Source organism: Culex quinquefasciatus, chromosome 1 (genome assembly GCF_015732765.1).
Source record: "Culex quinquefasciatus strain JHB chromosome 1, VPISU_Cqui_1.0_pri_paternal, whole genome shotgun sequence".
In the NCBI taxonomy this organism is placed as follows: domain Eukaryota; kingdom Metazoa; phylum Arthropoda; class Insecta; order Diptera; family Culicidae; genus Culex; species Culex quinquefasciatus.
The window spans coordinates 29,760,398-29,774,798 of NC_051861.1; the positions used below are offsets into that span (position 1 = coordinate 29,760,398).

Sequence of the window (14,401 nt, forward strand, 5' to 3'; positions counted from 1 at the left end):
GCCTCTCTGATGGTTGCAAGTGACAGCTCGCATACGTCATCGAGTCGTGAACGCCGAAAGTTTTTTTTTATGTAAACTGCGCGAAGAAATTTCGTCCGATTTGGGAATGTTTTGACTAGAAAAGTGTGAAATAGCGTCGCTAGTTGAATGTTTTAGTGTTATTTTATGTTGATTGTAAAGTGCGCTGCGTATTCGTGCAGAAATTTGTGTTCTGTGTAAAGTCTGTGCACAGTCGTAACTGTTTCGTCGTAACATTTTTGGTGAGTCAGCAGCAGTCATAGATAACAGAAGAACCACTCCCTTCGGAGGTGACCACAGGTCCGGATTAAACAAAACACTGATAAGATGTGGAAATCGACGGCCGGTCGCGACATCGACGCGGGCATCGCGCCGGAAGGCGATGACGATTGGGAGACCGATCCGGACTTTGTGAACGACGTCAACGAGCAGGAGCAGCGATGGGGCTCGAAAACGGTGGCCGGATCGGGCCGGAGTGCAGCCTCCATCGATATGCAGCAGCTGCGGGAGGAAACGGAGCGGGCCGACGCGGAGAAGAAGCAAAAGGATGGTCCTAAATCGTCCCACGGGTACGGGGGCAAGTTTGGGGTCGAGAAGGACCGCATTGACAAATGTGCCGCCACCTGGGAGCACAAGGAGAAGCTCGAGAAGCACGCCTCGCAGAAGGATTACTCGACCGGATTTGGGGGCAAGTTTGGTGTGCAGAGCGATCGGGTGGATAAGTCTGCGGTCGGATGGGATCACGTCGAGAAGGTGGACAAGCACGAGTCGCAAAAGGATTATTCGGCCGGGTTCGGAGGGAAGTTTGGAGTGCAGAGTGATCGCGTAGATAAGTCTGCGGTTGGGTGGGATCACCTGGAGGCGCCCCAGAAGCACGAGAGTCAGCTGGATCACAAAGTTGTAAGTGTTGGTTTGTTATTGAACTTTTTTTTTTTCAACAAACGTTATTTTTCAGCTCATTATTTTGAGTCTTTTAATTTGTAAATATCGAACAGATATTTCACAATATCTAACTTAATGCCTCATTAAAATATCCTTAAGGCTGTAAAAGTTATCAATCTCGGTCGACCAATTTTCTATGTGTTTTTAAGAAGCACATTGACATATTCTCTGGACTTGTTTGTAACTACACCAGAATAGAAATATGTTAAACACCAGGTTAAACATTATTTATTGGCGAAATGTTGTTCATTGAATCATCAATTGAAAAAAAAACTCTAGGTTACATCCCTGGCTTGATTCCTTAGGGCTGGTAACAGTGTTATATTGTTTTCAGTTTTCAGCAGCTACACTGAAAGAAAGGCACACAGCAATATCACATGTTTAACACGTGAATCTGCCCCATGCGACTTGGCATGTGAATGTCATGTGTAAATCACTTCGAAAATTCTCATCGCGCGACGCGGTAAACTCAAAAGCAAAACACACTTACTTCATGTGACAACGCTTTTGAATTTGCAATGCTTTTCTCATGAATGTTAAATGATTGTGTAGTCTAAATTGAATGGGTTTCCAGTTATTTACACGGTATCAATGATAAATAAGATTTTTTTTTCTAAATAAAAACATTTTTAAGAATACTTAAATTACATAAATCGGCGTTGTGAAGTTCGTGCATCGAGACACTCAAGAATTCGGCCTGCCGGAACAGCGAATCGACAATGTCAGATCATTCGGGAATGGGTTCAAGCTGGTCGAAAAAAGTGCAGCAAGACGATCAAACACTTCACGATCCAACAGCTGGCCGATCCGTAGCTCTCCCGTGATATCTATGATGAATCTTGAGAAGCACCGGCACCGCTTGTAAATTTTTATCCGGACTAACAGTTTCGGATCAGAACCAGATTCCGAAGACTACCTCTGGCTGGATTCTGATCTTCTAAAAAAAAAAAATGTAAATATATTTGTATTATTTTAAAACAACTTAACTATTTATCTTGATTTTACCTACCATTGTGCCCAAATATTAATGTAATCTAAGGAAACTAGTTGGCTAAAAGCTCGGCTATAGAAGTAATTTCTATCCGAAAAGCAAATTCTTCACCATCCTCGTGATGGCCATCTTACTTATGGAGAGTGTTTTGCCACTCGCATTTAAAAACCAGAACATTTGAACCTAACGTGTTTTTCCTTTCAAAATCAAAGGAAATGTCGAATGGGGCAAACCGATGTGAAATTCATTTGTATCTGAAGTGAAAAGCATACGAAATAAGAATGAAAGGCTTTTTGCTAACGATCATCTGGTTTAAAATGATTTTCACATCCATATGGCATGGAAAGCATGTGCATGTCAAAGGAAAAGCACGTGATCTTATGGTGTGAATTTTTGGAGACTCTCACGTGAAAAAACACTTGAGTTTGCTATGTTGGTTTCTTTCAGTGTAGGTAAATCCCCAAATCTCATCTCCTAATTTTTACTGATTTTTGGTGGTCCAATCCAATATCATCTGACCGACAGCGAAATTATGGGAAAGTATAATTTGTATCAGACCTGTGGGTTATGCTGATACAACAAATCTCAGTCCCGGTTATGTACTAAAAATATGTACCTATCTTTAAACTTCCAATCCCATCAAGCAAAACAGGGATCAGTGCGTATCCAGATTAAAAAAACTGAGTTTTCCGACGCGCAACGCGCAAAAATGAAAAATGACGAAAACGGCAAAAAAAACGACTTTTTTCATTAAAACTGCGATAACTTGAAAATTTCAGCGATGGCCTACACTGAAAATATGCCATACTTTTTATTCAAGTGCCCAAACACTTGAATGATTGAATAAAGTCACATCGTAGATCTAATTGGTTTGTGTTTCAACATCAATCCAAACCACTATCAAATGCAAGTGTTTGGGCGGTTGACTTTTTGGTATTTTTTAACATGTTATTTTCATTCGGGTGGCTCAAGCTTTTCAATTTTTTTGCTCATGAATTTGTCCCACCGTCTTGAACTATTCAAAGTGATGATCAAAACACTTGAAAATGATCTTAAGATCTACCCAAAACAGGCACTATTCAAAGTCAACGTGATTATCCACATGAATTTAATGTGTTTCACTGATTGATTTTTGCGCGACTTTCATCGAAGGCTAGAAGCGAGGCAAGAACCAATAGCACAAAAAACTCTCCCGTCTTCAACTGGCTGGCCGGCGCAGTGGTAGCGTGCACGACTAGCAAGCGAGAACCTGTAAATCGCTTGTACGTACTTTTATTTTTCAACACCATTTAAAATTCAAGTGTTTGGTTATTGACATTATTTCATGGCCAATCACTGAAATTTCAAGAGTTTTGCGATTGATATTTGAGTGCTCTGTACAGCAGGGCCAGATCATGTGTAGAACACTTCGTTGAGCTGTGTAAGTTTTGCTCAGTGTATACTGCCGTTCTACGCATAATTGTCCCATGTCATTTTTGGACGATTCTGACTTTTTATCATTTTTAAGTTTAGTTTTGCGTATACTTTCAGAAAAACACATAAAATCTAGTACTTTGTTCAGAAAATCATTGAAAACAACACCAAGTCTGTTTGTCCCATCGTTGAACTTCTACGCATAATTGTCCCACCAAGTATTTTCTTTCACGAAATCATAAGTTTTACGAAGCATTTTATCTTGTTTACCTGTTTATCTGCAAGAGGATTATAAATAAGGGCGATAAAATGTTAACCGGGGTGATAAGGGACATATAGGGCGAATAGGGACTCACGGGACAATTATGCGTAGAAACACAGAAATCGATCGAAAAATTTCAATCGCGTTTTTCTCAGTTGCCCTTTTTGAACATGGGACAATTATGCGTAGAACGGCAGTATACATGTTAAAGTACCAAAAGTTGCGTATTTCAATTAAGCAAAATTTCTGAAATTTCAAAAATTCAAAGAAACTATAATTTGTAAATTTTAGATTTCATTTTTTTTTAATTTTTCAATTTACAAAATTAAAAAAAATGAAAGGATTATAAACATTAAAATAGAAAAAAAATATTTGTTTTTTTTTTTCATATAAATATTAATAAATATCAGAATTAAAATTCAAAACGGATATCCAGGATTTTGAAATATTCAACACAGTTTGTACTCATCATTTTACCCCGGATAATCAAATCAATAAATCAATAAATAAGGCCTTTTTTTTTCTTTTATCAAGATTTCAAGAATTGAAGAATTTAAGAATCTAAGAATCTAAGAATTTAAGAATTTAAGAATTTAAGAATTTAAGATTTTAGGAATTTAAGAATTTAAGAATTTAAAATACATTTATCCAACGAGGTTCACCGAGTTCCATACAACATTTTTTGCAATTCCAAAAAACACACACTGAGTGAAATTTTATGTCAAATTTTCATGTATTTTGTCAATAAATCGTTTAAATCAAAAAAGTGCTGAAAAGTTCAACTTTTCAGCACCCATTTGAGTGCTGAAAAGTAGAACTTTTGTGTGTGTGTGTGTGTGTGTGTGTGCAACCAACCAAACGGGACCACGCGGTCGCTTCTTACAAATTGAGTTGTTTCCATGTATTTTTAGATCTACATTCTATACATGCAAATAACTCGCATAGGCATTAGGAAGGTGTTAGCTCTACCGAGCTTCGGTGACCCATTTCTACGCTGGCTAGCCGAGCGCGAGGTACCTCAGCTTGAATCGACAAGCCCCGCCCTGAAGAACGTTTGCATCAATCGGATTCAAACGTTATTTAGAACTTCCGAACCCTTGTCAAATGGACAAGGACCCAGCGCGTATATAGTTGATAGTAACAGTATTCCTAATTCCAGTCGCGATGGCCGAGTGGTTAGCATTTTTGCTTACCAATCCAAAGGACGGGGAATCGAACCCAAACTCGAGCGACTCTGATGTTTCGTTCATGTTCAGGGTTTCAAGATTTATATTTCCTATACTTTCTCGTTTGAAGCAGATGGGAATCGAACCCAGGACCATTCGCATAACGAACCCCGTAACCAGTCAGCTACGGCTGCTCCTTGGGAACGCCCTACCGGCGTAATCTTGAATGATGTGTGTGTATGTCAGAATAAATGAAAGAATGGTTGTTTTATAAAAAGAACGAGCTCACCAGTGAACAAATTGTTCAAAACCAGCTTCTCTTCAATCGTCTTCGTCTTCGTCAAACGAGGGCGGGTACCCGCTCAAGGAGGCCTGTTCCCGCTTGCCACCGCCCACTCGTAATCCGCTCCGTCCACCTTTTATAGGATTTTTCACGCTTTCGTTAGCGGGATGTTGACCTTGACGAGGACCGAGCACCATTCTGGTCTTCGGGAAAGGTACGACAGCTACCGAGTTCCATGCCAGTTCCGCAACCAATCCGGAACAGGCCACGTTCTCCATTGAACCGTCCTCCTCCAGCACTAGCACCACCACCGCGATCCATCCAAATTATCCCATTTTTCCGCCGAACACTCGTTTGAAAAAGTTAACTTTCCAAGTAATTTTCACAATCTTGCATGAAAAATTATTGGAGCCCGAGAAAAACTGTCAGTGCTGAAAAGTAGAACTTTTCAGCATTTATTTTGAAAAGTGTTACTATTCGATTCTGTAATTTTTGGTACAGAAAAGTAGGCTATTTCGTCGTTCAAGAATGACACTTAAGAGCGAGTTTTTCACCGATGTGAAACAGGTCGTATTGAGGTACTCCGATTTGGATGAAACTTTCAGGGTTTGTTTGTCTATACATGAGATGAACTCATGCCAAATATGAGCCCTCTACGACAAAGGGAAGTGGGGTAAAACGGGCATTGAAGTTTGAGGTCCAAAACACATGAAAAATCTTAAAATTGCTCGCATTTCCGTAAAACTTTATCAATTCCAACTCTCGTAGATGCATTCGAATGGTCTTTTGAAGCCCTTCAAAATGTGCTATAGACATCCAGGATTGGTTTGATTTTTTCTCATAGCTTTTGCAAATTACTGTTAAAAATTGATTTTTTTAAAACCTTAATAACTTTTGGCAACAGCCTCCAACACCCATACTCCCATAGGTCAAAAGTTAGGGAATTTCATGGACTATAAGCCTACGGTATTAACTTTTTGGCCAATCGCAGTTTTTCTCATAGTTTTACTATTTTTCTAGAACAAACATTTTACAACGTTAGTTTTTGTCCTGTAGGCCTCCATAGCGGCACTTTTTGGTCTCAATTTTGACATATTCGGAATCCTCAGAAAATTTTACATTAGATTGAGGTGTTGGAATTTTGAATTTGATTGGAAAAAATGCCATTTAGAATTAATTAAAATATTATTTAGCATTTTTTCGGATTAGGGGTAAAACAAGTTTTCGCCTACTTGATACAGCATTTGACGTATTGATCATAGGGTAAATAAGATCTATTTCTTTTTTCAAAAATGTTTTATTTAATTATTTTTTAAATCAAAATTACAACTCCAATACTTCTAACTTACGTGAAATTGTCCGAGGAATCCGAATATGACAAAATTGAGACCAAAAAGTGCCGCTATGGAGGCCTACAGGGCAAAAACTAACGTTGTAAAATGTTTGTTCTAGAAAAATAGTAAAACTATGAGAAAAACTGCAATTGGCCAAAAAGTTAATATCGTAGGTTTATAGTCCATGAAATTCCCTAACTTTTGACCTATGGGAGTATGGGTGTTGGAGGCTGTTGCCAAAAGTTATTAAGGTTTTAAAAAAATCAATTTTTAACAGTAATTTGCAAAAGCTATGAGAAAAAGTCAAACCAATCCTGGATGTCTATAGCACATTTTGGAGGGCTTCAAAAGACCATTCGAATGCATCTACGAGAGTTGGAATTGATAAAGTTTTACGGAAATGCGAGCAATTTTAAGATTTTTCATGTGTTTTGGACCTCAAACTTCAATGCCCGTTTTACCCCACTTCCCTTTGTCGTAGAGGGCTCATATTTGGCATGAGTTCATCTCATGTATAGACAAACAAACCCTGAAAGTTTCATCCAAATCGGAGCACCTCGATACGACCTCTAGAACAAACCGAGCAGAATCTACAAATACTGCCTCTTAAATGCTGTTTCCAGAAGTGCAAAATGAAGCTGTATTGAACTCGCTGCTGCGGTAAACCTCATTAAATAAATAAACTACTATTCCAACACCGTCTTGCCATACTGGGTAATAAAATCCAATAAACTATGAAAATTCTCCCGTACCACAAGGGCTTCGGTGGCAAGTTTGGCGTGCAAACCGATCGCAAGGACAAGTCCGCCCTCGGCTGGGACTACCACGAGAAGGCGCAGATGCACGAGAGCCAGCTCGACCACAAGATTGTGAGTAATCTCTCCCCAGCAGGAACAGGTTGAGATCTTTGTAGAGGGTTTTTGATGTGGTGGTGGTCGTCCTTGTCCTTGGTGCTTGGTTATTTTTCGAAATTTGTAGAAAACTTGGGCTTGACTAAGTTTTAATGATCATTCTAAATGTCCTGTAGGGCTTCGGCGGCAAGTTTGGCGTCCAGAGTGACCGCATGGACAAGTCTGCCGTCGGCTTCCAGGAGCAGGACAAAATTGGCACCAACTACACGAAGGTGAAGCCCGACATCGGGACGGCCAAGCCGTCCAACATTCGGGCCCGGTTCGAAAACTTTGCCGTGGCGGCCGAGGAGGAAACGCGCAAGCGGGCCGACGAGCAGAAGCGACTGCGCGAGGAGAAGGACAAGAAGGACCGGGAGGAGGCGGCCAAGCGGGTGGTAAGTTTGGGGAACTAGTTGGTTGAATAGGATTATTTTGAACAACGGTTGTTTTCAGAACGCTACCAACGAAGCAACAACAGAGCCCAAAAAGCCGGAACGGAAAGGGCCAATCAACACGGGTCGCGAACTGGGCGTCGGCAGCACCATCAGCAACTTCAACAAGCAGCCCCAGTCGCCAACGGAAGCACCTCGCAAGGAGCCAATTCTGCTGCCCAAGGAAACGGTTCCACGAGCCCCCGTCGTGGCGCCCCAACCGGATGTCATTCCAACGAACGTGGTTGTTGCGGAGCAACCGAAAGAACCGGAACCGGAACCAGAGCCAGAACCAATTCAAGTTCCAACGGCTAGAAGTCAACCTGTTCCGGAACCGGAAGCAGTTGTGGAAGAAGTAGTACAGCAGAAGCAAGCATTCGTGGAGCCAGAACCGGTTGTCGAACCGGAACCGGAACCAGCTGTGGTCGCCGCACCTGCCGCAGCAGAACCCGAAGAACCGGAAGAGTTTATCCTGTCGGCGGACAATCCGGGCGTTCAGGCGATTGCGCTGTACGACTATCAGGCTGCCGCGGATGATGAAATTTCGTTCGATCCGGACGATCGAATTACGCACATCGAAATGGTAAGAAACTACCAAAGTCTTAAAATTCTTAAAACTAACATTCCCTCCCTTTCCTCCAGATCGACGAAGGTTGGTGGAGAGGTCTGTGCAACAACCAGTACGGTTTGTTTCCAGCCAATTACGTGCAGTTGATCCAGTAGACGAGGTAAGCGGCATACACTGGTGCTATCCGGAAGTACGCAAAAAAAAAGCTCAAAGCATTCGGTAGCGCTTGTTTACGACTTTTGCTTTTTGTTCCAAAATATTCAATCGACATATTTAATTTAAACATCATACAGTTGAAGATTAAGTAGCATTACTCATAATTTGAACGCAACAGGAGGAGTACTAACATTCCTTACTGATATTTTGTGGCATTCTTCTTCTTCTTCTTTTTATTCAAATGACTATTTTTCAAAAGAATTTTATTTACTGCCGACTACTTGCTAAAAACATCCCAGATTTGCACTCTTTAGCTCAACTCCCACGAGTTAGTACAACTCGAAGTATATCTCTAGTTAAGAAAATTCTCTATTATCTTCCTCTACTCCGTAAGGAAGCTCTAGCATGTTTAGTGGAAGTAAAAAAAATATATATATTTAAACTAAAAAGTTCCATGAAGGCACTAGCTAGACCGCAGAAAGTTCGAACAAGTCATAAAGTCAAGCATTTATACCCCTCTCGAGTAGTGTAGATTGTTCGACATTGAATAATTGTACTAACTTAACGGGTTTGTGGATTTCATTATTTCGCTAAAACGTACCGAAAATTTCCCTTTTCTAAAAGTTATTTTTTTCTACTCCGAGCGTTTGACGACCACTGCCCGTGTTCGCTTTCATCGATGCTCCCTTTCATCGACTGTTTATCTGTCATTGAAGTAGAAGTCGACCAACGCGCGCCGTCATGCGAGCTGCAAACGTCAAACGATGCTTCGCGTATTTTGGTTCCACGAGAGCTTGCATTCAGTCGAGTTTTTTTTTGTGTTCACCCTTCCGCAAATTTGTGGAGCAATTTTCGAGCTAATTTATTTTGATTTGTTCATTTAGCAAACGGGCGAAACCGTCTCCCAATCGTACAGGTCATTGGCGAACCTGTCGCGTAGATAAGCGCACACCCGAAAATGGGTGTAAGTGGCCTTTAAAGGTACAATGTGCAGGTTGTGCAACTGCGCTTGAATCGAAAGTTCATTTTCGCGAAGCGAAACACCAAATCTAGTACATTGTCAAACAGCTGCGACAGTAACGAGATAACATAAATTAGGATGGAATGCGCCGTCCCAAGTGCGATTCAGCGAGTCCTGCTCCCGTGTAACAAGAAGAAGAATGCTGGTGGATGCTGGAGCTCCTCTTCTTGCTGAACTCAACATAACTCTGCTCGGACCATCGAAAGAGAAGGAAGAAGAAGAAGTAGCCAAGCGAAAACAAAAGAACATTCGGAGGTGAACGAAAAGAAACCCCAAAACGAAACGGGCAAAGATATTGGGGGGAGAACCATCGGTCAGGTCAGCAGCATCCAGCAGGAGTGTGTGTGTGTGTGTGTTTGTGGGGGAAAGTAATAATAAACCCAGGGCCACGGCCAGGGAAGAAGAACTTGGTTTTTGAACGTAACAAAAAAACAGTCAGACATACACGGGAGCAAATGGTATACCTTTTGGAGCAGCGCAGCGTTCATCACTTTGCGCAGCGCAGCATCTCAACGAGAGAAGAACGAGGAACATAAAATAAAAGAGCAAAAGCCATTGGTGTGAGCTGGGAGTTCGCGCTGCCATAGTTAATCATACTTTTGTCGTAAAGCTCGCTGGTCGTCAGCTTCGGCGCGGGAGAAAGGAAGATGCTTTCGCGCAAAAGTAAGGACAAATCCATCCACAAGGATGGGGTCGTGGGAAAGTACGTGAAGCGCGACACTCCACCGGAAATTCCAAGTGAGTACCAGCTAGCGGCTGAGGCAGCGCAAACGCTGCTTGCAGTAAAAGTATGGGGAAATGGCAAATTGCGAGGGCGTTTGCTTATTAAATTAGTGTAGCGAGTTGAAGGGTGCATAGTGCAAGTGGTGATGAAGTGGGTCAGCATCTGGATTTTTTTCGAGGTTTAAAGGTGATTTTGTTTTCTCTTTCCAGTCATAAACGTACTGACGAATAGCGACACGCAGGCTAGGAATAAGCTTAGCAAAGGTAGGAGAAGTTCCCAGCAGGCGTTTGGTGTCAACAATGGCGGACAGAACAATAATATATATGTACCAGGGCCGCTCATGCCCAACAATAATATCAATAACGTTCAAAAGTTTGGCAATGTTAAGGTATCGATGGGTGGACTTGGCCACGAGGGCAAGTACACTCCAAGTAGCAAGATACCGAATCTAGCTCAGAAGTTTGTCAATCTATCGCTGCAGAGCGATCAACCGAACATTCTGAACCCGACAAACAGCGTGCTGATGATGGCAAATAACAAAAATCAGATATCCCAGCAGCAGCTTCAGCAGCCGATGATAATGCCTTCGAAGCCATCGAATTTGAGTTTGGCAAACAACATGACCGTAAATCAGCACATTAGCCCGAACAACAATAGTCATGGAAACTATGTCGACATCGAGACTATAGATCAGATTTTGATGCAACAAAGCGAAGCGGCCAACCAGTATCGTATTCAGCAGCAAATGCAACAAGCTCAGCAACAACATTTACACCAGCAGTATCTGTCGAACTTTGAGCGCAAATATTCATACAATCAGCTGCACCAGCATCACCATCACCACAACAGTAACAGCAGTGTCGCTAGTAATTTCCGGAATGGGTTCGAGAACTACGGAAATCTTTTGCGAAACAATAGTCCAACAGGGATGGCTGCTGCTTCCAGCGTAAACCTGGCCGTCACGGAACAACAACAATCGCCATTTGTACGGCAGTATTCGGCGCGACAACAGCAGCAGCAGCAACAACAGCTTCAACCCACTGCCGTCAAGGATCACTACCACATCTATGAAAATCCGACCCAGATCGCGCAGCAGCGCTCCGAATCACCCATCTACAGTAACACCAACTCAGCCACCATCTATCATCAGCAGCAAAGCTACAACGCCGCCGCCGGAAGTAATCAATCCTCGCATCAGTCGCTGTTCTCCAGTAGCAGCACGGCTAGCAACGTGGCCAGTGTGTCTTCGTCGATCAACTTCCTGGCGACGCGTAGTCAGTCTCAGCAGCCGCCGCAGCCTCAACCCCTGTACTCCAACGTAGATGTTAGCGGTATGACCTACGGCGAGGCTCTCCTGCACAATGCCCGTCATGGGTCATCCAGTGTGGCCTCCCAACAGCAGCAACAGCAACAACAACAACAACAGCAGCAGCAGCAGCAACAACAACAACAGTCGGACACTGGCAATCCGTCCGCCGAAGAGGAACTTCCGTTGCCTCCCGGATGGTCTGTCGACTACACGCTGCGTGGTCGCAAGTACTACATTGACCACAACACCAAGACCACCCATTGGTCACATCCGCTGGAACGGGAGGGTTTGCCGACCGGCTGGGAGCGGCACGAGTCCGCCCAGCATGGAACGTTCTACTACAAGTAAGTGGGTCTTCAGTGGCAGATTTCAACTCAAGCTTTACGGAACATGGTATTTACTAGGACAACCTGTGTTCGTGACATGAGCCAATCTTTCCAGCTCCTTAAAGCTAGCATTCGACAAGTTAATTAATCCGATCATAATAATTATTTTTTAGTTTTTTAGTATGGTAGTGTAGGAGACATTCAGCAGATCTGTCAATTGATCAGTTTCTGAACTGGTGTACCAGTCTACTGATATTAGATTACAAGGGAAACCTGGTGGAAGAAGGTTCAGAAATAAATCTAGGGCAACTAAGTTTTGGTTCCGGTTTTCGTTTGTCGCACAAAAACGGTGGACAACATTAATTCTCTCTACCTTCGACAGTTGCATCACCGGTCAGGCTCAGGACAGCCACCCCTATCTGACGTCGTGCTATCTACATCATGCAACCCCGGTGGAGATTCCACGCCCGCTGATCGCCTCGCACACCCACTTTACGCCCCACAGTGCACTGGTTCCGGCCAATCCGTACCTGCTCGAGGCCGTCCCCGAGTGGTTGGAGTTTTACGCGAAATGTTAGTATTGAACGGGTTGAAGTGGGATTGGGACGTTGTACTAAACGGTGTTTTTTTTTTTTTTGTTCGGTATCGTTGCAGCATCGCCGGAGAACGATCACAAGCTCAAGTGGGACATGTTCCAGCTGCAGCAGCTCGAGGGCATCGCCGGCATGCTGACCAAGCTGTTTCGCCAGGAGTGCCAGATGATCGTGTTCAAGTACGAGACGTTGCGGTAAGTTGAAAGAGATTTTTTTTGCAAGGTTTTTTATTCTTCTATCGGAACTCATCAAATGTTTGAGGTTCATTCTTGTTTAATAATTCAATATTTCATACTGTTTGTACAATTCAGGATAGCGATCCGCTCAATGATGGAAGAAAAGAAACGACTTGCCTACAGAACCACCAGCGATTCAAATGCCTGAACTCGACCTTATGCTCTCCCTGCAACAGTATCGCCGTGGAAGTCGACCCTCCATATTTATGTTTACTGCTCGTTACTAGCTTAGTATATCAGTCTTTCGTACGATAACGAGATTATTTAACCATGCACAATCACACTCCCATACAAATCACATGTGCTACTTTTACTGCGAGTCGCATTTTAATTTGGCAGAAAAAGTGCCTTCACATCCAGCATTTTACTCATCTTATTTTAATCTAACCAATTCATTCAAAGGTTTATTAGTTTCGAAAAATTGTGATATCCAACAGTTCCTTGGTAACACACTAGGAAAGTATGCTACTAACATAAGCAAACACAAAACGGTTACAGAACATATTTCGGAATGTTACACAAAGAGTGGCACAATACGCTCACACGGCACCGCTTCATCAATCGCTACAGAACCGGCCCCCCTTCCGAGGGGGAACAAGTGCCTTCGCTGAGAAAGGAAAAAAGAACAGTCTTGAAAATTTACTCACTTTTATTGTTATTTTATTGCAACGATATCTAGAGACAAAAGGTACAGTAAAGTATATCTACAAAAGTTCACAACGCCGACTGTTGTCAGTGATCCGAAACGTCCTTTTCGGTGGTTGCGCCCGTTGCGGACCGAATGACTTCCATGTCCTTTAGCTCGTACTCGTCCGTTTTCTTCAGGCCGGAGAACTTCATCACGTGCGCGTTGGGCATGTTGAGCTGCTTGGCGAAGCGGACCGCTGGAATGGAAGGGGGAATGTTAGCGGGAGGTCTTTTTTCCATTTGGCATGTATTGGCTCTAGGCATTTTAGAGAGGAGAAATGTATGATCACAGCCTCCGTCGAAGTTGGAAACCAATGTCGTCTCCTTGGTATTGGTACAGACTGTACCGGACTCAGTCTACCTGGCAGAGCAGGTAGCCCTGTCTAGAAATAAGTGGCTGTGATGACTGCAAAATCTGCCGGTAGCCATTTGATTTTTTGTTAGCTAAAATTGTTAGGGTCGGCAAAAATTGAAAAAAAAAATGCCAGAACGTTGTGTGCCAGAAAACCAACATAAAACTGATTGAACAGGTTGCATCTTTTGTAAAACAGTGAATTCGGCGTACACGCTTCCCTGTACATCTGCAATCTGAGATCGTCAGCTTCTCTAGCGTCCCATGTCAATCCTTCTTGTACAAGCAAAACATTAAGTTGATCAACTCAGGCATTACTGTGTCGGTCGCACTTTGATCGGATTCTTCTGGCCAAAATGTTTCGAAGCTGTAAATAAAAAGAAAAAAATATAAAAAAACCGGTTCCACAGATCGATACCTTGGGGCAGCTGGGCTTCCTCGTCCGTCTTGTATCCGTAGTATTTGGCCCAATCGTTACGGCCGGTGTACACCATGTATCCAACCCAGCCGAGCGCGTTCCAGGCCACGATACTGTAGAAGATACTGATGCGGCCCTTCCACAGTGCGGCCTTATCCACCGGGAGTGGATTCATCCGCCGTCGGATCCACCGCCGAAGCCATCGTGGTTGCGGAAACAGGGACATGTTCGGACTTTCGGCCGATTCGCTGAACTAAAAACATAACAAACTTGCATAATCG

The 14,401-nt window shown here is 43.0% G+C and overlaps 2 protein-coding genes across 6 annotated transcripts; one reads left to right on the forward strand and one right to left on the reverse strand.

Moving 5' to 3' along the window:
- The first annotated feature begins 2 nt into the window (after positions 1 to 2).
- LOC6038043 (src substrate cortactin) lies at positions 3 to 13,305 on the forward strand. 5 transcript variants are annotated; one of them, XM_038249917.1, is made up of 6 exons: positions 3 to 918; positions 7,168 to 7,278; positions 7,437 to 7,694; positions 7,753 to 8,313; positions 8,373 to 8,458; positions 9,339 to 10,018. In XM_038249917.1, the coding sequence occupies exons 1-5, from the start codon at positions 346 to 348 to the stop codon at positions 8,451 to 8,453; spliced, it is 1,584 nt and encodes a 527-aa protein (XP_038105845.1). In that variant the 5' UTR covers positions 3 to 345; the 3' UTR covers positions 8,454 to 8,458; positions 9,339 to 10,018. The 5 variants fall into 5 exon arrangements, with proteins under 5 accessions (XP_038105845.1, XP_038105844.1, XP_001847887.2 ...); XM_038249916.1 differs by lacking the exon at positions 9,339 to 10,018 and adding an exon at positions 10,409 to 10,529 and having other exon boundaries at positions 4 to 918; XM_001847835.2 differs by lacking the exon at positions 9,339 to 10,018 and adding an exon at positions 8,714 to 9,019 and having other exon boundaries at positions 4 to 918.
- Positions 13,295 to 14,391, reverse strand: LOC6038041. The gene is made up of 2 exons (XM_001847833.2): positions 14,121 to 14,391; positions 13,295 to 13,547 (listed from the first exon to the last, which is right to left on the reverse strand). Exons 1-2 carry the CDS (start codon positions 14,344 to 14,346, stop codon positions 13,396 to 13,398), a joined length of 378 nt encoding a protein of 125 aa, XP_001847885.1. The 5' UTR covers positions 14,347 to 14,391; the 3' UTR covers positions 13,295 to 13,395.
- Between the last annotated feature and the right edge of the window lie 10 nt (positions 14,392 to 14,401).